Here is a 20,913-nt window from a genome sequence, read left to right as displayed (position 1 = left end):
AAGTGCAAACTAAAGAAAACATTTAATTTTCACCAATTTATTCATAAAATGCAGGATATATAATATATATGGGATACAATATAAGTGTACAATAATAATATAAGCGTAAATAATTGCAGTTTTTATGTTGTTTTCTTATCACAAATTCATTTAAAAGCGTAATGGGTTTCAAAAAGTCATTAGTGTTAATTTAAATATAAGGTTAAACAATACTTTATTTCACGGGTATTATTTGATAATATAAAAGTTTAAAAATAATTGAAGCGTATTAGTTACATTAATCAGGTTTTGGTAAATATTTTAATTCTACTTTACCTATACATATCAATACTTCTAAAAGTAAACATTAAAATATTTTAGCTTTCCAGTAAAATATTTTTCATGTATTTTATACTTAATAAATACTTTAAAGTGCTGGGCTGGTTATAACCGCCTTCATATTGATCAGCTGTTTTCCGACAGCTTCCTGGCTCTGTAGAGGGCCAGCCGCAGCTGCTAAACCCTCCAGGCGCAACTTAGACAGACGCGACATGAGTTCTTCACCCGACATCTGATTGTGAACCAGTTCTTTAACTTTCCCGCCTTTTTCCTGAGACAAAGAAATTCTAGTTTATACTACATAAAATAGATCTAGGTTTGTCTGTCATTGAAAACTTGCAAACTGGAGTAGCAAATGATTTAATAGTTATTTATTGTATCGTATTATGGACAGCTTTCCTCGGATTTTAATATTTAAAAATTCAATAGATTAAAACCAGCTGTGTTAGTCTGGAGGAGAACCGGTTCTAATCTACCGGTTTCCAACCATACTGGAACATGTTTCCTTACAATACGAATATTATCAAAAAAATGATTTACCTGTGACAGATAAGGAACAAGGATCAGGGCCAGATGAGGCAGGTCAACCTGAGCATAGAAAGTTATGTTATCTAAAGATGAAATTGAGATACACAATTAGGTTAAAATTTACTCAAGTGCTGAAATAATGTGTGATGTAAATTGTAATCATTATGATTGTATGACAGTCAACTTCTCTTTTCAAATAATTTTAAATAATGTTCCATTATATGTAATGCTAAATGATCCATGTTTGATTTACCTTAAAGCACTCCTCCACCAGTTTATCCAGTTCAAGGTCCATAACTGTGGGACAATGATGGACAAGGCCGAGAATGTCGCGACATGCTGACTCCTGATCATCTAAAAAAAAGCAAATAGGTATTAAGAGTTGCCTTTTAAGGAGTGACAATGGTAAAAGATATAACAGAACTTGAAAATTTCTATTTTCAAAATATACAACAAGATAGCTAATTATGACTGGAGAAACATGTTCCAAGATGATATAAACTAACTTCCTGACACTGGAGGTAAAAGAGAAGAGAATGGAGACTGGAGCAACATGTTCCATGCTGATATAAACTAACCTGATACTGGAGGTAAAAGAGAAGAAAAGGGAGACTGGAGCAACATGTTCCAAGCTGATATGAACTGACTGCAGGTCCATATTTGAGGCTGGCTACACAGCACAAGTAAAGTCTTCTCTAATTCCTATTAAACATAAAATTTCAAATTGTAAAATGTTGGCTTATTAGGTATACCTTAATGGGCTTCGAAGAAATAAACACAAACCCTACACTTTTTGTTTTAAAATTGGGAGGGTGCCCTAGACACCTACTTAAAATCTCTGTGATTTGTTGAACGATCGGTTGAACCGTTTATAAGATTATAAAGGATATACAGACAACATCCCAAATCTTTATGCTACTGGAGAATTATATCTTTGATATTAACAAAGCATTTGACACAGTCCTTACCTTAAGAAAGTTAAACTTCATAATCTGAGAGAGCAGAGAAGACCACCGTTTATAAGATTATAAAGGATATACAGACAACATCCCAAATCTTTATGCTACTGGAGAATTATATCTTTGATATTAACAAAGCATTTGACACAGTCCTTACCTTAAGAAAGTTAAACTTCATAATCTGAGAGAGCAGAGAAGACCAAAGATTTGTGTTCCAGATATTGAATTCTGTACACAGGTCACGAACAACAAGAATTCCTTCTTTGCTATGCTTGCAGGTTCTCCATATACCTGAAGTTTAATTACAGGACTTTTACTTCAATTTCTTCAGTTTTCAACAGAAAATTAGAATCAATTTATTTTATTTTTATGCAGGTAAAATAATTTGAATATCATTATCCATCAAGGTAAAAAGACATATTTATCAAAATAACAATGGTGCATAGTATAGCGTATTGCTTACCTTCGACAAGACTGCTTTTATTACAAGTTTGGAATGATTCTATGTTCACCGGTAGATTCAGTTTTTCCATTCTAAAAACAAATATATTTATGCTGTACTTGTCTAGAAGGATGGAAAACGTGAGTATTTAACATTTTATTGGACTATATTTCACAGCAACCGAGCAAATCACTCTTACCTAAAATATTCTGGACAGACAGGCAGACATTTTAATGTCATTGGCTTATGAAAGTAAAATTTGTTACCTTGAGATGAAAATCAGGTCCTTCATATAATTCTTAAGTTGGTCAGTATCCTGACCGCTTATCTGGTGGAGGTCATGCTCTGCGTAGATACTGAACAGGCACTTAAGAGCACGCAGCTTGTGCACAGTGTTAATCATGGGATCATCTGACATTGCAATTTTCAACAGATACCTGACATATTAAGACAATGTTTCAGAACAACTTAAAAAATTTAATTTTTATATTTTTTTTAGATAGATTTTTTAGATAAATTTTAATTCTCAATTTTGCATGTGGAAAGCTTAAATAAAAGGATGTCTGTCTGTGTGTGCTGATCTCTCTAAACACTGAACCGATATGGTTCTCCTTTACAATGTAGCTTCGCATAGGTCTTGGGAAGGTTTATAACAATTTTAGCAGATTGTACTACTACCCTGTCAAGAGAAATTAAATACCATCTAGAAAAAATAACCCAAGATTTTTTTAAAAACTAGAAATAAGGGGAGGGGGTATCCGCAAATCCTCTAGGCCAGGGCTGTAGTCGCTTTTTACATACAATGAAATAAGATGACAAGGTTCATTTGAAAAAAAAACTGCTTGAAAGAATTATGTCTAACAGTTAATTATCACTCTAAACTGACAATAACATCTATACAGAATGGACCGACGGATCGACCCTAAATATTTGGCTTTTTAAAAGAAATTATATGAGAAGGAAATGAAGAGATTTGGATTACAAAATATAATGGAGAAAGAGAAGCAGGATAGACATAGTAAACAGGAAAAAATACTAGTTTTCAGAAATTGACAAAACTTTACTTTTACAGTAGCGTTGTTACAATGAAACTATTGTTAATTTAATTGGACTAACCTTACACTCTCGGTAGCACCATCTTGAAGAACATAAATACAACGCAGAAGATTTTCTACATCCTCTTCGTTCTCAACACTTTCTTCTCCTAAATAATCATAAATAAATATATAATCTAAGTGTAATTGCCTTTTTCCAATATAAGAAGAACTTTATGCTGTGTGTTTTGTGTGTTAGGCTTCCTATTTACAAACCCCGAAACCAAATGAGTATTTTTTTAAAGGGTATTTTAAATCCTCCTACAACTCCCCCGCCCCCACCCATTTTTCATTAATTTATATTTTGTATTTATGACAAAAAACAGATTAAACAGCATATCATGATACAAGTATCATACCTTAGCTACTAAAACTAAGAAGAAAAAAATAAAAATCAAAATCAAACCTCCTCCATTCGGATTAAGATTAATGTTGAAATCTGAGATGGTCTCATTAGCAGACAAACAACCACTGGATTGAGGCAACCATTTGTTCAACAGTTCATACTTGATTGTCGAGATGTTCATTCCATTGATTCTAAAAAAGATGGACAGTTATGTTTTGAAAGAAAAACTTCCATTGATTGAAAAGAGCTTTTATTGAAAAGATTTAGAAAAATCTTGAATTTACCTGGCAATTTCTTCGGCAGCCTTGGCTATATCTGGATAGTCTCCAGCTGCTACTTTGCTGCGCAACAGGATTCGAGGATCTTCATAAAGCCTTAAAAAAAAACAATAAGTGTGACAGCAAGATGTATTGCATTCATGGGCCGTGATTCAGCAAATTAATTCCATTTAAAATTTTTTTTTAGTGTAAATTTTCAAACCTGTGAATGAGTTCAATTGGAGAGTTTTGTTCCACACATTCAAGATATTTTGCATCTGCCAATTTATACTCATACAAAACCTAATACATACTCCGTAAATATAGCATAACAAAAAGAATAAAGTAATAAGTATTAGGGGTATTAACATTTATTTTTCAATTATTTGGCGATTCATTCCACGATATGATACAGAATATTATTTGATCCTTGTTTTACTGTTAATAGTAAAGACAAACTGAATTAGTGAAAGATAGTAAAAAGAATAAAAAACATATATCTATAAGAAGTGAAACAAAAAAGGAGTCATTGAGCAAATGTTCGGTGTTCATAATTGATAAATAGGGAGATAAAAAGTAAAAAAAGATTAACAATAAAAATCATTAAACCTTTTTTTAGCATTATTGATAGGACGGACAAAGTAAATTTGATACTGCATGCTCTTGTGTATACAATATTTCTGCAAAAAAAAGTAGCCTGTCCTCAATAGCAGCCAAGAAAAATACATTATCTATCATAGAAATCCGGACAGACTGACAAATTATAGGGTAGAAACGCTACTAAAAATGTGTAAACCTGTTCAGTTTCCAGCTGATTCTTTGTCTTGAGAGCAATGGATAAACTTAGTTTACAATGTTCATCCGCAGGATTCCTCTCCATCCAGATTTCAGCCATCCTAAGGTTGCCTCTGGCCGCTAGAACCTTTATAAAGCATCAAAATTAAGTAGTGAAGAAAGACATTTTTTTTATAATTAAACTATGATTCAAATTGATATTTAGATAAAACTATTCTGTATGTCTTCGCTTATATCCCTACTAGCGGCCACACCAATAGCATTAAGGTGCTTTAAAGAATAGCTTAAAACCATCACAGGACCCAATTGATTCAGTTATCATTGGGATATTAAGCTTACATAAAACTCCTACTACTTTATAAAATATTCCTGGTAAATCAAACTTCCACTTATGACTTCCAAGGAGATTATTAAGTAAAAGATTCTTCAGTATATCCAATGCCATTGAACAGTTAAGAAGATTTGATATATGGATCCTCCTCCTTATAAACTATTTATGAATTAAATACCTTATCAGCACCACGTGGTAGCCTGTTAACAATCCAGCTAGATGCCGCGTTGCCATTCTCTGGGTTCTTCATCTGAAGAATACACTCGCTCAACTGCTCTAGAATTGTCTTGTTATTGTGAGATATAATCCAATCATCCTTCAAATGAATTATCATAAACTTCTTTCGAAACTTGCACATTTGTAGTTTGAAATTATGTAACAAGAAGAATTGTGTCATTTTTACCATTAAAACCAATTATTAATAAGAAAAAACCTTATTTTTTGGGAAGAATTTAATTAGGTGTATTCCAAGAACTTATTAGATCATATTTATGATATAATTTCCTTAGTGGCAGCAGCATTAGGATTGTTGGTAGAATTCTTATCATTATCAATAATACTAGCAACAGTGTTTGTCACTGTGTAGTAGCAAATATTGTTCACTGACACTCCAACAAAATCAGATACAAGTAACCAGGATCTAAAAATCAATTTTAGTTTTAAATAAACTGTTGAAATATTCTTAAGGTCAAGTTTAATTATAAAATTTTAAAATGTGTAATGCCCAAATGTTGGTAAAATGAAAATAAAAATACATTTATATCAAATTAAAGCAAGTTTTTACAACTATAATTTTTACAAGCAAACATTCTTAAATTTTTAATTCACCTGTATGTTTCAAGAGTAAACTCTTTTTCCAACAGTTTGCACTTTTCTTTGTTGGACAGGTAAAGAATTCCATGAAGAGGCAATCTTTTATTCCCAATCTTAGGGAAAGAAGTTGAATTCTCTTTAAACCAATTGTCCACTTCTAGTTCAGGATGGGGAGTGCTAACTCGTTCATATTGCATGAGAAATCCAAGAGTTCTGGAAGCACGGGCAAAAGTATCATTGCCAATAATGGTCTTCCTACTGCTTTCTCCATTAGCACCCGACATTTGAATTCCCTGCAAGACAAACTGAAGTCCTTCATAATTGTAAGGACTTATTCTGTCCATTTCTCTCATCAAATATTGGTGCCAGGTATCCCTATTGGAAAATAGTTCCCAGGCTCTTTGTAAAACATCCTTAACTTTGCTAAGATCAGAAACTTTGACTTTTCCTTCTTCAGTGAGAGCAGGTTCCATGCTGTTTATCAAAGCTGATGACATGAGACACAAGGCTTCATCAACTTCAATCTTAAATGCTTTAGCATATTGTAGTAGTAATTCAACATCCATTTTAGGATGCATTACCATTCTTTCCAGAGCAGTTACTCTATCTCTAACACTTCCCATGAATGCTTCTTTGAATGGAATTTCAAGTTGAGTAGATCTTTTGCCCCATGATGATCGTACAAACAACTCTAAAAATTGATCTGCTTGTTTAGCAAACTGATTTACTTTACAAAATTCATATCCAACAGATGCCAAGTTGCAAATCCTGCGGAAGTCTTGTCCGAGTCCAGCATTTATTTTGGCCAGCTGCTGCATTGCTGTCTTACAGTCTACCACCGAGGACAGTCCTAGGCAGAGTTTGGGATCTGAATGTGAATCAAGAAGGATTCTTTGTACCATCTGTCCAACAAGGCTTGTTGTGATATCCTTCAGAGACTTTTGAGTTTGTCCCTGAAACTGTGGATCAGTTCTTTGCATAACAGGATCTAGGCAACCCTGAAGTAGTTCAATAGCCTGGATTGCAAGAACACTATGCCCAGCCATTTGTAGGGATTGAATAACAGGCAGGGAACCTTGATGCAAGTCAGAACTTAAATCTTTATAATCAATTCCCATTCCAGATGTTTCAAGATCAGGGCAGGTGACATCAAGATTGACAACCTCAACAGAAGCACAAACATTTCTTGGCAGATAGGGATAAGGAGGCTCTTCAACAAGTGGCAACACAGAGGCCATATTCTTGAACAAGCTAGGAAGCAAATCTTCTCTTTCTAATGGTAAGCCCTTGTCCTTGTAGAAATGTTCAAACTTCCATTCATCAAAGACATCCACCATTGCAGAGTTGGCTGCTGAATAGGCTCTTCTGTTATGAGACTCTTCATTAATCCTGTAATTAAAATTCTTAATTTGCAAGTATTTGTAATTCAATAAGCTATAGTACACAAAAAAATCCCCTAAAAGATATGTTTCCAATAAACAATAACCCTCCCAAACATTATATAATTCTGTTATCATACAAAACTTACTTGGAGGATAGTGACTGCCAATTGAAAAGCTCCAATGAGTCAAGTAGGGCAGAATCTTCACATTCAACCAAACAGTAAGATGTCAAAGCTGCTAAAATGTCAGGCAAATTGCCAAGATCATCTTGTGGACCAGCTTGACTTAATACTTTCTCAGTATTGTATACCACAGAGAATATGCTATTAGCCAATTCAGCATCTAGAGAAGATGTTATCAGTATATTGCCAGCTTCTAAAGATTCTTGATACCAGCCTCCAAGATTTAGCTCCAGCATATATCTAGCAATTCCTTCTTCTTGTCTTAACCCAAGCAAATCACAGATCTTGAGAACATCTTCTAATTTAACTCCAACATCATTATCAACATCTCCAGCTTTGGTTCTAGCAGCTTGAGAGAGGTTTGTTGTATCAGGCCTAGCCTTCAAGTTTTGAGTGAGGTAATCTCTTAGCAACTTTTTGTTGTTGGTAGCATCAAGAATTGATTTAGCATTACCAAAAGAATTAGTTTCTCTGGTAATAATCTTGTAGTCCTTTTTCAAAGCAACAGCATTGAGTAAAAGATTTGCTTTTTCTAGGTCATCCTTTAGTTCATCAACCTGATTTTTGTTTTGTTTTAAATATTCAGCATTTGAAATGTTTAAGAATGTATTTTTTCAATCAAAAAGTCATAATAACATAGGATTAATTAAAAGACTGATTAGGATTGAAAATCAAAATCCAATAGTCTTAACCACAAAAATCGCAATGCTATAAAGAAAATTGGCTCAATGCCTATTCTAACAATGCCAAAAATATCTTTTAAAATGCAAATTAATAATTTAAAACAAATTCCTGAGCAAACATGCTAGTAACAATACTGCTGATAACCTAAAAATAAAAAAATACGATCAAAATTTAGAAGTGTGGTAGTTAGAGGAGGACAATTACAATCAAGTCCCTTAATCATTTTCCCCACTAATTATTAGTTACTAATATAACAATTGTTGAGGAACCAATTATTTATCATATAATGTCCTACACATTTACATTTCAAAATTTACCTGGACAAAACATTCTTCAGCCTGTTGGCTCATCTGTAGACCTATAGCCAGGTGGGCCTTGGCAATAACATGTCTGCACAGTTCCACACCATCAACAGTTGAGGTGCATGAAGCACAGAAATCTTGGATCATCTTGATGGCAATCTGGGCGTCATGGCAGGTCTCCATTAAAACATCCAGGTACATAATGGTCACCTCCAGTTCAGACTTACTTCCAAGCACCTTGCAGATTTCCAGAACATCCTGATATCCCTGATCTCCTCCCTTGAAGAGGATATATTGCAGCATTCTATCTCCCTCCCTGCCTGAGTTGAAAAGGCTCTTGCACTCATATTTCCTGAGAATAGTCTTCACTGACACCAGAGACCTCTGCTCTCTTATCTCAACGGCTGTCGGATGTTGAATTTCACAACCAACCTAAAATGCCAAATAATACTTTTTGCTTATTATCATTTTAACAAAGGATTTTTTAAAATTCAATAAAAAATCCAGAAATTTATGTATAAACTAGCACAATACCTGACAAATTTGGGCAACAGTATTGCTCCAAGGGACAGGAGCCTGCTTGACTGCCTCTAGAACCACGCTAACTTTCTCTTCAGTACTTGATATAAATGGCAACAGATTGGCAACCTTTTCCTCCCAAGGAGCAGCTCCAACATGCCAATGCCAGGTGTAATGAGTATTGCCCAAAAGATTAACAATATACTCCTTCAAAGTCTTGTTTTGATTCAAACCATGTTTGTGCATGTAGCCACTCAAAAAATTGTTAATTAATCCGGGAATCTCCTCAGGCATAAGAACCCAATCTAGGATAGAACTGATAACATTCATTTTGTTCTCATCCATAAACTCAGCAAGCTTAATGCGAATCTTGAACTTAGTCTTGAGTTCAACTAAGTCCTTAAGGATGTTAACCATGTGAATAAGGTTGGCAAGCGACGAGTCTTTCTCTGCTCTCTGTTGGTTCAAGGTAAGGATAGTGATAAATTGACTGTAGTCATCTGTTTCTCCAAATTGCAGTGTCTCCAGAACCTGGAGTATTTTAAAATTTTGATTTATTTATCTGTATAAAAAAGGACAAAATCAATCAAATCAAGCTAAGCATAATAATATTCTAGGTTTATAAAGAACAGTAGTTAAATATAAAATCCTAAATTATATTCAATAAAAATCACTTTTGTTCTTTTACAGTTCTCTAAAAAGAGTTAAAGTTTCGGACATACGCACATAAATACTCTAGATATGAAGCAGTTACGATATTCATCATGTCCAAGTTTCTAAAAATTACCTGTTGAGCAAAATTAAGACCATTTTCAGGCCACTCCTTTCTTTCAAGCTCCAGCAGATGTACAGTTGCTAAGGTCCAGGTGGCTACAACTGCCAGGCTGCCAGGATTAAGCTTCAGAATGTCAGGTATAAATTGCTTTAGAAATTGGAGCTTTGTATCAATGCTTGAATGGTTGGGGATACAGTTCAGTATAGTTTTTACTTCATCGCTAAATAAAATATAAACCTTCATAAAAATATTTATTTCTCCATTGTAGCTTTCTAAGTTTTGGAAATAGGAATCTTTATAAAAAAAACAGAAGTCCATCTTAAATAGCAGCTGTGAAAATCAATTACCCACATTGCATTACGGACTGAGAGACGGACAATGTGAATTTTAAAGTAGCCTTGAAAGTAATAATTAAGAGCATTATCGAAAAAAACTGTAAAAAAATAAAGTTCATGGCTATAAGAATCTTATAATTAAAGAAGCATTTTTTAGTGTAAACATTCTAAAAATATATGACAACAAAAAAATTTATTTACAAAGAGTCTTCCCAAAGGATCATAATCTTACTTGTCCAAGCTGTTCTTCAATTCTGCCTGGTGTCTGACCCAAATAAGCAGAGCATTCTGTATCCAACCTTTTTCCAGCGTTTTCTTCATTTTAGACAGCAGGTTGACTCGAGAAAATTCTATCCAATCTTCAACATTGCAACTTGTGTGCGTGATTACATATGTTTCCAACCTAAATTAGGATTGTTAATAGAAAATAAGATTCTAAAGAAAATTTAAGTGAAAGAATGATCGTTGATGACGACTTCCATAATACCAAAGCTAAGCAAAACAGACAACGTTAATAGAGAACCAAAATAGAGTAACATAACCATTAATATTTAAGAAACACGATAACAGTATTAATAACTATTGATTAAAAAAAAATAGCTTAACAATAACATTCAAGATATTCTTGAATAGATACTTTTTAGATGAAAATTTGAACTTTATTGTCCAAAGAATCACAAAATCAAAAATCAAAAGGTAAGATAAGATAATTCTATCATTTCAAAAAGAAAAATAATACTATAGTTGCTAGTTTCTTAGGTAAAACTTTACCTATAGTTACAGAAATTTTCAAACAAGGTTTAAATTGGATAGGACGTCAAAACACGTCAAAATTAAATATAGCTATAAGTTATTTGATTACTCGCCACTTAAATAGAAAATCTACCATACTGAATTAATAGGATTATCCTAAAGCTTTGGTAACCTATGCATAGTCCTTCCAATCTCAAGAATATGTCTGTTATTAAATTCTCCATCATGGTCAACACTGCTGATCTTTTCTCTAGCAAACAACAGTAGACTCCTATGCAGAAAAAAATATGATTAATACCTAAATAGTAAGTCAAGATTATAAATCACAAATTGATTCAATCCACACATATTATAATTTTAATAAGTCATAATTTTAGAATTTAAAGTTTGAGTGTGTCAATAGCAAAATTGTATATCTTTGGATGAAATATTCCTACGTTTGGTAAGTGTGGAATGGATTTTTAAACATAAATAGGTAAATTAAAGTTAAAATGTTTCTTTTAAATGTCCAACCCTGAACAAAAATGAATTCAAAGCCAACCTTGTCATATCAATAGAAGGTAAAGCAGCAAGGCCACAGCATTCAATAACAAAATCAAGGTCTTCAACTTTATCAAGGCTGCTCTTTAGGTCCTCAAATTGTTCCTGTACCTCCTAAAATCAATCAATATTAATTTTCTAAAGAATGTAACAAAGTTGTCCATATTTATGGGTTATTAAATACTTTGCTTATGTCAACAACATTAGATTAGTACAGATTTAGAATTTCTGTTTATTCTAACCGAAAGATATCGCTAACCGCTGAACCGATATGGTACTCCTTTTCAGGGTAGCTTCTCATAGGTTTTGGAAAGATTTACGACTATTTTATGAGAGGGTCACCCTTCCAAAATACATCACCCCTAGAAAAAAATGACAAATTTTTTTTTGTTTTTCAAATAATAATATCTAAGATACTCCAAGCGTTATACCTCATCACTGCCATTACAACTCCAAGGAGAAAGCTTCTCTAGAAGCCAGGCTATCTTTCTCTTGTAAATATCCTCCTTGTTCAGATTGAATGTTTCAGCAAACTTTTCAGCCTCTGTGAACTTATTTCTTCTCAGGATTCGTTCCAATCTTACCTAATAATTTGATAAATAAAGCAGTGGGTGGTTTCCCTAATATTGCATCGGCTTAGGTATGTTAGGTTAGGTTCAGTAAAGGTTAGGCGAGCTTCAATGGTCGGTATAGAAAAAAGTTTCTTTTCTCTGAAAGAATTAGGTTATAATGTAAGCATCATGGAATTATATTGAAAAATATTTGTAGCGAAGGTTATGAAAAATATTTTGTATCGGTTTTATGTAGGTATTTGGTTAATGGTTATTTTGCAGTAAAAAAGTTAAGAAGACTTATAGTATAACCCTCACTTTATTTTATAAAGAGCAACAGCAGTGGCATCATTTACCATGATAGAAAATAACACACGCAACAGCGGAAATAAAAGTTCTTGAAAGTGGGTAGATGAAATGCTCGAGAAAAAAAACTACATAACAATAACAGCATGACCTTAATTTTGCTTTGAACAATACATTTGCAACTATATTGGATATAATAATTTTCATTAATGAAATATACCTCTGGAACTCCTTCAGTAATTCCTCTAATTCTGAGTTTATCAACAGCTCGAGAATTCAGGACACATTCAGCTGTTCCTTCTACTAACATTATAGAGTCCTAAACAAATTAAATATAAGTTTAAAATTTGGCACTATCACACAAAGTACCCTCTTGGGCACTAAAAATACGGCACCCCCCCCCCCCCCCCGCTATTAATAAGGTTTGTTAATAACGTTAGGTCAGGTTAGATTAGGTAATATTGGGTACTGGGTAGTCCTGCAGTGGTTAGACATAGAAATAAAAAACTGATATTTTAAAGCTGAAAACTTGAAGGAATAACTTTTAATCTAAAATCTTGTCCCTGGTTTTAGAATGAGGAAAAGTAATTTAAAAATCCTAGACCTCCTTTAGTTCAATATCTCTTGGGAGGAGGGAACGGGTTATGCCCAATCCTCCAACCCTACTAGAAAACACAATTTCAGATATAATAGTTGCAGTTTGGGTACGGAGATTTAAATACTGTACTTTTTCCTCTCATTGTATTTATCATCAAGATAAAATTATTAAAAGTTTTCAATAATAACAAAAACAATATTTCTGACCTGGGAATGATTATGTTCAATGGGAACACAAAACTCTGAAACTTTGAGTTGATAATTCAGCTGGTAAGCACGCATAGATCTCATCTCAAAGAACCTGCAGCAAAAAAAGATTTCACCATTAACTATAAAAAGGATTAGCTTTATGAAAGTTTCAATACAATCTTCAAGATTTATTTCCAAACCCTAAAAATATTTTATATTAAATATTTCCTAATCTACAGTGTGTTTTTTTTTATGAGCACTTTTTTGAAAGCAATTTTACCCCACTTATAGTTATCAGAATTTAATGATTAATGGCTTATTTTCTTCGTTTTTTTAAGGGAAATTATGAAACAACAAAAAAAATTACAGTTTTTGTTGAAAAAGTACAGTAAAGTTGAAAATTAAAAACTTAGGTGTCAACATCTAAAAATGGTTTTAGCGCATTTTTCTTATGCTCAAATAATCAACCTTTTGCAAGAATGGCTGCTAAACACTTCAAAGTTGAGATATAGAGCTAAAAATGTATACAGATACTATTAGGGACATGTACTAGAACATGTCAAAGTTTGAAGGTCATATCTCAACCAGGGAGGGAGTACTAGCCCCCCAAAGTCGACTACAGAAAATCCATTTTTTTAAGAAAAATGCGCTAAAACCATTTTTATATGTTGACACCTAAGTTTTTAATTTTCAACTTTAATGTACTTTTTCAACAAAAACTGTAATTTTTTTTGTTGTTTCATAATTTCCCTTAAAAAACGAAGAAAATAAGCCATTAATCATTAAATTCTGATAACTATAAGTGGGGTAAAATTGCTTTCAAAAAAGTGCTCATAAAAAAAACACACTGTAGAAATGTACATTTTTTTGTTTCCTATTCAAGATTGTACCTGTTTCCAGCTTGGTCCTGGACAACCAGAAGGAACTGGGAGGACAAGGAGTCTTCCTCATCTAGTAGAACAGCTGACAATATCTTCGTGTCAATGAAACTCTAAAAAATTATATCTTTTCATAAATCAGTGGTTTTTATAGGTATTTTGGGATCATGGAAAGAAAGCAAATAGTAGCAGATTTCGTCGTATTTTCACAGTAGCTTTTGATAGTGGTATTTTAGGTTAGGTAAATGTTAATGATTGCCCCGCAGGGTTACAGCTCCCCAGAGGGGCTAGAAATAGGAGAAAAGCTACCGTGAAAATACGACGAAACCAGCTACTTGGTTTTCTTTTAATGATCGAAGTTTCCAATTTTTTAATTATGTAACTTTGAACAACTTAAATCATACCTACGAAGAAATCACATTATATTAACACATATTCTTTGACTTTATAGAAAGTTGTCAGAAAGATCACTTAAAAAATAATAACTTAATAAATCCATTAAATAATGATTACCTGAATTACTGTAAAGGTAAAATAGCAGACAACATGCATTCTGCCTGCACTGTCAACACAATACAACCTTAATATAAAAAATGGATATTTATTGTAATACAAAGATTACATGTTAGATAATATTCATGTAACTCATGTTAGCAATCATTTCTGGAAAATGTGACTTTTCTCATCGCAAATAATACAATTTGGACATAAACATTCTATCCTTCTCTATCTAATATCTAAAGTGTGTTACCTTATTTTATGTTTTATTATTATTTGGCCACAACTTTGTCAAAAATGCTCACAAATCAGACATTTTTCGACCGAAGAAACTCAAATGGTTCCTTTACAAGCCCAGTCAATCAGTTTTAAGATATCTTTATATTTCAAGAAAAATTTATGAAAATACTAAAAATAGGCAAATTTGGGTGTTACCTTTTATATGCACAGATACCATAAAATCAACAGAAAAAAAATACTTATTTTTACTTTCCTGTCATTTTTAAAGTTTGATTCTGTTAAATTGGCTATTCTTGAAGGGATTTATGCATTGAAATATACTGAAACATAGTATTGGGCAGAAAGTAATGTATTTCAAAGAAAGAAATTTTGGAAAATAAGAAATTCGACCTCTATCACTTCAGAGGACAGCTGCCAACCTCCAGTTGACAGGATGTAGTTAAATACTTGTTAGTAATAATAATTAGCCCAAAAAGTAAAAAAAAAATTTTTTAATATGGTAAAAAAATGATAATCTAAATCTTAATTTTGGGGATGATGATCTTAAAGACGCTCTTGCTGTTGTTGATGATGACCCAGATGGTATCCAAATACATGAGCATTATGACAACTTATCTATTAAACTATGGTCCGATTTTTGTATTTGTAGCATTCTCCAATCAAGAGAAATCCCAAAACATACAATCATGGTTTTTAAATTCTCCAATTCATAAGGTAAATATAGTAGTTTTTAAATATGGTTATATTTCCCAAAACATACAATCATGGTTTTTAAATTCTCCAATTCATAAGGTAAATATAGTAGTTTTTAAATATGGTTATATTTCTTCTTACAACTTTTAATTGGAGGCTGCTACAAATACAAAAATTGGACCATAGTTCAATAGATGAGTTGTCATAACGCTCATGTACTTGGATACCATCTGGGTCATCATCACCACCAGTAAGAGCGTCTTTCAGATCATCATCCCCAAAATTAGGATTTAGATTATCATTTTTTTACTATATTAAAAAATTTTTTGTTTCACTTTTTGGGCTAATTATTAAGTATTGAACTATATCCTGTCAACTGGAGGTTGGCAGCTGTCCTCTGAAGTGACAGAGGTCGAATTTCTTATTTTCCAAAATTTCTTTCTTTGAAATACATGTTGTGGCCAAATAATAATAAAACATAAAAAAAGGTAACACACTTTATATCACCTCACAATTTAAAATATAAAAAAACATACTTGTTTTTATCAGCATTGATTAGAATCATTGTAATAGCTTCACCATCAAATGCTTTGTTGCCTAATTCATCTAAAACCTTAATATCAAATATCAATGTCATTAGGATTTCAGCAACATTTATTTTTAAGATTTAAGTTACCTAGAGTGATTAAGAATATTATAAGAAAGAAGGAGCTAACTCACCCTCACAGTATTGTGCTGGCTATCCAAGATCAAAGTAGCTATTCCTTGTGTATGAGCAATTACAATCATGCTATTGTTGAACATATCACTACATACATGGCTGTCAATTATCTGAAAAATAATCATATTTTCATATATGATATTATCCGACGATTGAATTCTAAACTTGAAACCAAGTCTTAACACATAGAAATTCCATTGCCTTTTTAGAAGATTGGACAGAAAAAAAAGATATTAAAAAGAATATCTTGTTGACTCAGGGTTGGTAAAAACCCGGGTTTTTAAAAATAAAATCCGGGTTTTTTGGGTTTTATTGTTTTCTAAAGATTTTTACCTAGAAATTTAAAGATATAATGTTAAATAATTTTTATAAAGTAACAGGATGTTTGTCTGTACCATAGGATCTCGTTAACCGCTGAATCGGTATGGTTCTTCTGTACAGGGTAGCTTTTCATAGGTCCAGGGAAGGTTTATTCCAATTTTGGGGGAGCGCACCACAAATCTCCTAGGAGAAATCTGCCCCCCGCCCCCCCCCCCCTAAAGTAGTTAAAAATCTTCAACGGACCCGTGAGAAGCTAATTGTAATTGAGAACCATATCGGTTCAGTTGTTAGGGAGTTATTTTGGTACATATAGACAGACATTCCGTTACTTGTATATAAAAATAAGCAGTTAAAATGCAGTTATACAATTGTTTTTTAAAATTTCTATTATTTGTTTGAAAATAGTACTCCTTATGAGTCAAAATAGAGTTAACATTTTCGACAAAAGGTACATTTTTAAAAAACCTTGGTTTTTTTTGAGATAAAAAACCCAATAAAACCCAACTTGGGTTTTTTATGCCAACCCTGCTTGTTGTCCACCAGAAAGGCAGCAGAGTAAATAAAATTCCATTATTCCTATTGAGTTCAGGTTATTTGCAAGTACAGACCGATGAGTTTTAGAGTAGCGTTGACTCCGAAAAAACATGCTTCAAGATTATAAACAAAGGTTAATTTTACCTCTAGGTTATCCAGTGGAAATTGTTGCAGCTTCAGCTTGCTTTGGGCAACTTTTAAAGCTTCAATGTCAGCACTCAGTATTGAGGAGTGGAGGTGGTCAAGATTTACACCGTCAAACATGAATATCATACCTGGAAAATGAAACAAAATATATTTGCTTTGCTTAAATAATTCTTAAAAACTAAAAGAAACTCACGTAACTTTATCTCATAAATAATTTTACATTACGAACAACAGACAGTAGGACAAAACGAAGTGTAGAATAGAGCATAGGATATTTACAAAATTTCAGATGTCTTATCTTGAATATCAGCCAAGAAAATTAAATTTACCCCATAGCTTTGCAGACGGGCTGACTGAGGGACACACAAAGTAAATTATAGAGAAAAGGATATCACATTTTCCACTTACAGCGTTACAGAATGAAATACAGACAAGGTGAATCATAGATTAGCTTCGCTACTTAATATAAAGGAATATAATAAAGTCGTTTGACTTACTTTGTGACATAAGCAACATTTTTGATGAGTCGGCTGATCCAATGATAGAGGCAGAAATTAACTTTCTAAAAATAAACTTTAGGATTTCACAGATAGAAAAAGTTTCTATGAGTAAGAAAGAAGACTTTCTGCAATTAATGAAATAAATTTGCTTCTCAACAATTGAGTTCAAACTTTTTTTTTTAAAATGGCATACCTAGTTTCTATTTAGTTTTATTACAATTATAAAACTGAATAAAAATTTATTTACCTGTTTTCTTGATTGGATGAGATAGGTACACTAGCCAAAACTCTTTTAGTTGGGATATGAATAAACTCCATACTCCCCTCTAATGTACCACACAAGGCAAATCTATTTATGCCATAAACAATCAATGTTGCAAATACCTTTCAATACTTATTTATACGGAATATATTATCCTATCCTACCTCAAGGAATTCTTCAGAAAAATATTACGAGTTCTTCATAAACTGCTCTTATTTTAAAAAAAAGGGGGGGGGGGTAAAATGTGGTGACTCGTGCCACGACATACCAGCAATTTTATTTTGGGTGCTACTCCCTTAGTTTTAGAGATAATTGGATAAAATCTTTTGGGCTGGGTCAGTAATTACCCCAACTAGAGGTATCTTTCAAAAAAAACGGCGGCGGGACCGCCGCTCCCGCCGCCCGCCGCCGTTTTCCGCCGCCACCAAAATTTTTTTTTTTTTTGCATTTCTCGCCGAATTAGGCAATTTGGAATCATTTGAGACCATGTTATTTTTTTCAAAAATTTTTCCCCTTACAAGCAGCCCTGCGGGGGGACTTTTTTTCAAATTCTCAAATTTTTTGAAAAAAATAACATGGTCTCAAATGATTCCAAATTGCCTAATTCGGCGAGAAATGCAAAAAAAAAAATTTTTTTGTTGGCGGCGGAAAACGGCGGCGGACGGTGGGAGCGGCGGTCCCGCCGCCGTTTTCTTAATTCAAATATTTTTTACTTACCAACCTAAAAAGATTTTGTTTCAATATCTTCAAAATCACAGGAGAAGTACTGTATTTAAGATATACCTTGATATACGAGAATTTGAAAAAAATGACTAAGTCCCCCCGCAGGGCTGCTTGTAAGGGGAAAAATTTTTGAAAAAAATAACATGGTCTCAAATGATTCCAAATTGCCTAATTCGGCGAGAAATGCAAAAAAAAAAAATTTTTGTTGGCGGCGGAAAACGGCGGCGGACGGCGGGAGCGGCGGTCCCGCCGCCGTTTTCTTAATTCAAATATTTTTTACTTACCAACCTAAAAAGATTTTGTTTCAATATCTTCAAAATCACAGGAGAAGTACTGTATTTAAGATATACCTTGATATACGAGAATTTGAAAAAAATGACTAAGTCCCCCCGCAGGGCTGCTTGTAAGGGGAAAAATTTTTGAAAAAAATAACATGGTCTCAAATGATTCCAAATTGCCTAATTCGGCGAGAAATGCAAAAAAAAAAAAATTTTTGGTGGCGGCGGAAAACGGCGGCGGGCGGCGGGAGCGGCGGTCCCGCCGCCGTTTTTTTGAAAGATACCTCTAGTTGGGGTAATTACTGACCCAGCCCAAAAGATTTTATCCAATTATCTCTAAAACTAAGGGAGTAGCACCCAAAATAAAATTGCTGGTATGTCGTGGCACGAGTCCCCACATTTTACCCCCCCCCCCCCTTTAAATTTTTATTGTGTTTAAAACAAAGTCGCTAGGAATAAAAAAAACTTATTTAATATTATGACCAAAAACAAATATCTATAAAGAGGCTTATTTATATAACAGTCGTCGACAAATTCAACATTATCTAATTTTATAAAAGATATTTAAACATTGATCTTTCCTGCCACAATCAGAAACTCCGAGAGCCGTTAACATGGAATCAAATACAAGGGTTTCAACATCCTAATACATAAATGAGATTATATGATACATGTTTTTTTCTCCATTGCTAAGAACCGGATTTAATCCGTTGGAAATTGAATAATATAGCAAGTCATTAAAGGGGGAATCTACCTGTAAAACTTTGAAAATTGAATTTTAGGACTTTCCATCTAGGGGCTAGTGGAGCAAAAGACCCCCCAAACACTAAAATTTTAAGTTATAAGCTTATTTTTTAAGATATCGAGCTTATTTTTTAAATGAAACCTTTTGTTACATAAATGAGTTGATTAGCCACCTCATATTACATTTTTACACTTTACTTCTAGGGGCTTTTGGGGTAAAACAACCCCCCCAAATACAAAATTTATAAGTTTTGAGCTTACAAGCCCCTAGAAGTAAAGTGCAAAAATGTAATATGAGGTGGCTAATCAACTCATTTATGTAACAAAAGGTTCCATTTAAAAAATCAGCTCGATATCTTAAAAAATAAGCTCGTAACTTAAAATTTTATTGTTTGGGGAGGTCTTTTACTCCACAAGCCCCTAGAAGGAAAGTCCCAAAATTCAATTTTCAAAGTTTTACAGGTAGATCCAATCATATATGAGAGTTTACAAAAAGAATTAGGTTGATAACTAAAAAAACAAGCCCAAAATGTCAGGGCAAAATTTGATACTGAATTTTCATTTCCTATAAGTGTACAAACTCCCCCCCCCCCCCTTATTAATTTAAAATAATTCATTTATATGTTATTCTTCAATGCAACAAAAAGATATTTTTACATCTTCACAAAATAATAAAAATTATTAACCAAACCTGGCATTCTTTGGTAAAGAAAACTAGGGTAGAATCTACAGTCATAACCAAGCCAGCATTTTCTAAAGATTTTGCCAGTAGCTTTGGGGCGCTGTAAACATCACTATTTGCTTCTATTGTAGATAGAGTAACAACCTAAATATCATTTATTATAAGTTATTAGTTAAATCCACATCTATTACTAACATTCCACACACTAAAAACACCAAATCTCTTCCAATTTAAGTTTTTTGTTTATAAAAAGTATCATTCGAAATATATTTTAACAGTTCAACACAAAAGTAGATACAGACTAACTTGGATGTTGCACCACATTTTCGCTTACTCTAATAAAATAATTCTTGTAGATGGCTAATATTATGATACTCCCATCCCCCCTGCTTATGACTTTACCCCATCCCTCTCCCCTGACCGTGTATGAGGGTATTAAACAATAGCTGATGACTATATTAGCAACCTTTATTGACGACAAAACACTAAATAAAATGAGAAAATTTCATCTGCATTTAAAAAGCAGCAAAAATCTAACCTCATAAATACTGCCCTGGGACTCCAGGGCAACCCTCGTCCCAAAATTGGCAGTTTCCTCATCCGGGTCAAAATCTGTGGATATTTCTGTCCACAGGGGCAGTTTTCTCACTGGGTCCGGATCCATTAGTTCCATTTTTCTATGTCTGAACTAAAA

General features: G+C 33.1%; 1 protein-coding gene across 1 annotated transcript; it reads right to left on the bottom strand.

The window, feature by feature from the left end:
• Positions 1–21: 21 nt before the first annotated feature.
• Positions 22–20,909, bottom strand: rod (kinetochore component rough deal). The gene is made up of 36 exons (XM_080152952.1): positions 20,758–20,909; positions 20,229–20,363; positions 19,377–19,436; positions 17,778–17,881; positions 17,528–17,592; positions 17,028–17,158; positions 16,028–16,138; positions 15,844–15,920; positions 14,390–14,456; positions 13,889–13,989; positions 13,017–13,110; positions 12,433–12,531; positions 11,787–11,939; positions 11,357–11,469; positions 10,988–11,086; positions 10,295–10,465; positions 9,740–9,947; positions 8,968–9,483; positions 8,449–8,865; positions 8,244–8,275; positions 7,412–8,008; positions 5,899–7,272; positions 5,578–5,710; positions 5,249–5,389; positions 4,741–4,866; positions 4,168–4,247; positions 3,972–4,061; positions 3,748–3,878; positions 3,364–3,451; positions 2,514–2,684; positions 2,269–2,339; positions 1,963–2,096; positions 1,425–1,548; positions 1,100–1,200; positions 859–906; positions 22–589 (listed from the first exon to the last, which is right to left on the bottom strand). The coding sequence occupies exons 1-36, from the start codon at positions 20,890–20,892 to the stop codon at positions 407–409; spliced, it is 6,480 nt and encodes a 2,159-aa protein (XP_080009078.1). The 5' UTR covers positions 20,893–20,909; the 3' UTR covers positions 22–406.
• Positions 20,910–20,913: the final 4 nt, after the last annotated feature.

This window comes from Acartia tonsa, chromosome 3, assembly GCF_053477335.1.
Source record: "Acartia tonsa isolate MP-2025a chromosome 3, ASM5347733v1, whole genome shotgun sequence".
Classification (NCBI taxonomy): Eukaryota; Metazoa; Arthropoda; class Copepoda; order Calanoida; family Acartiidae; genus Acartia; species Acartia tonsa.
Note: the sequence above shows the minus strand (reverse complement) of the source record. Positions and strands in the feature narration are given on the sequence as shown.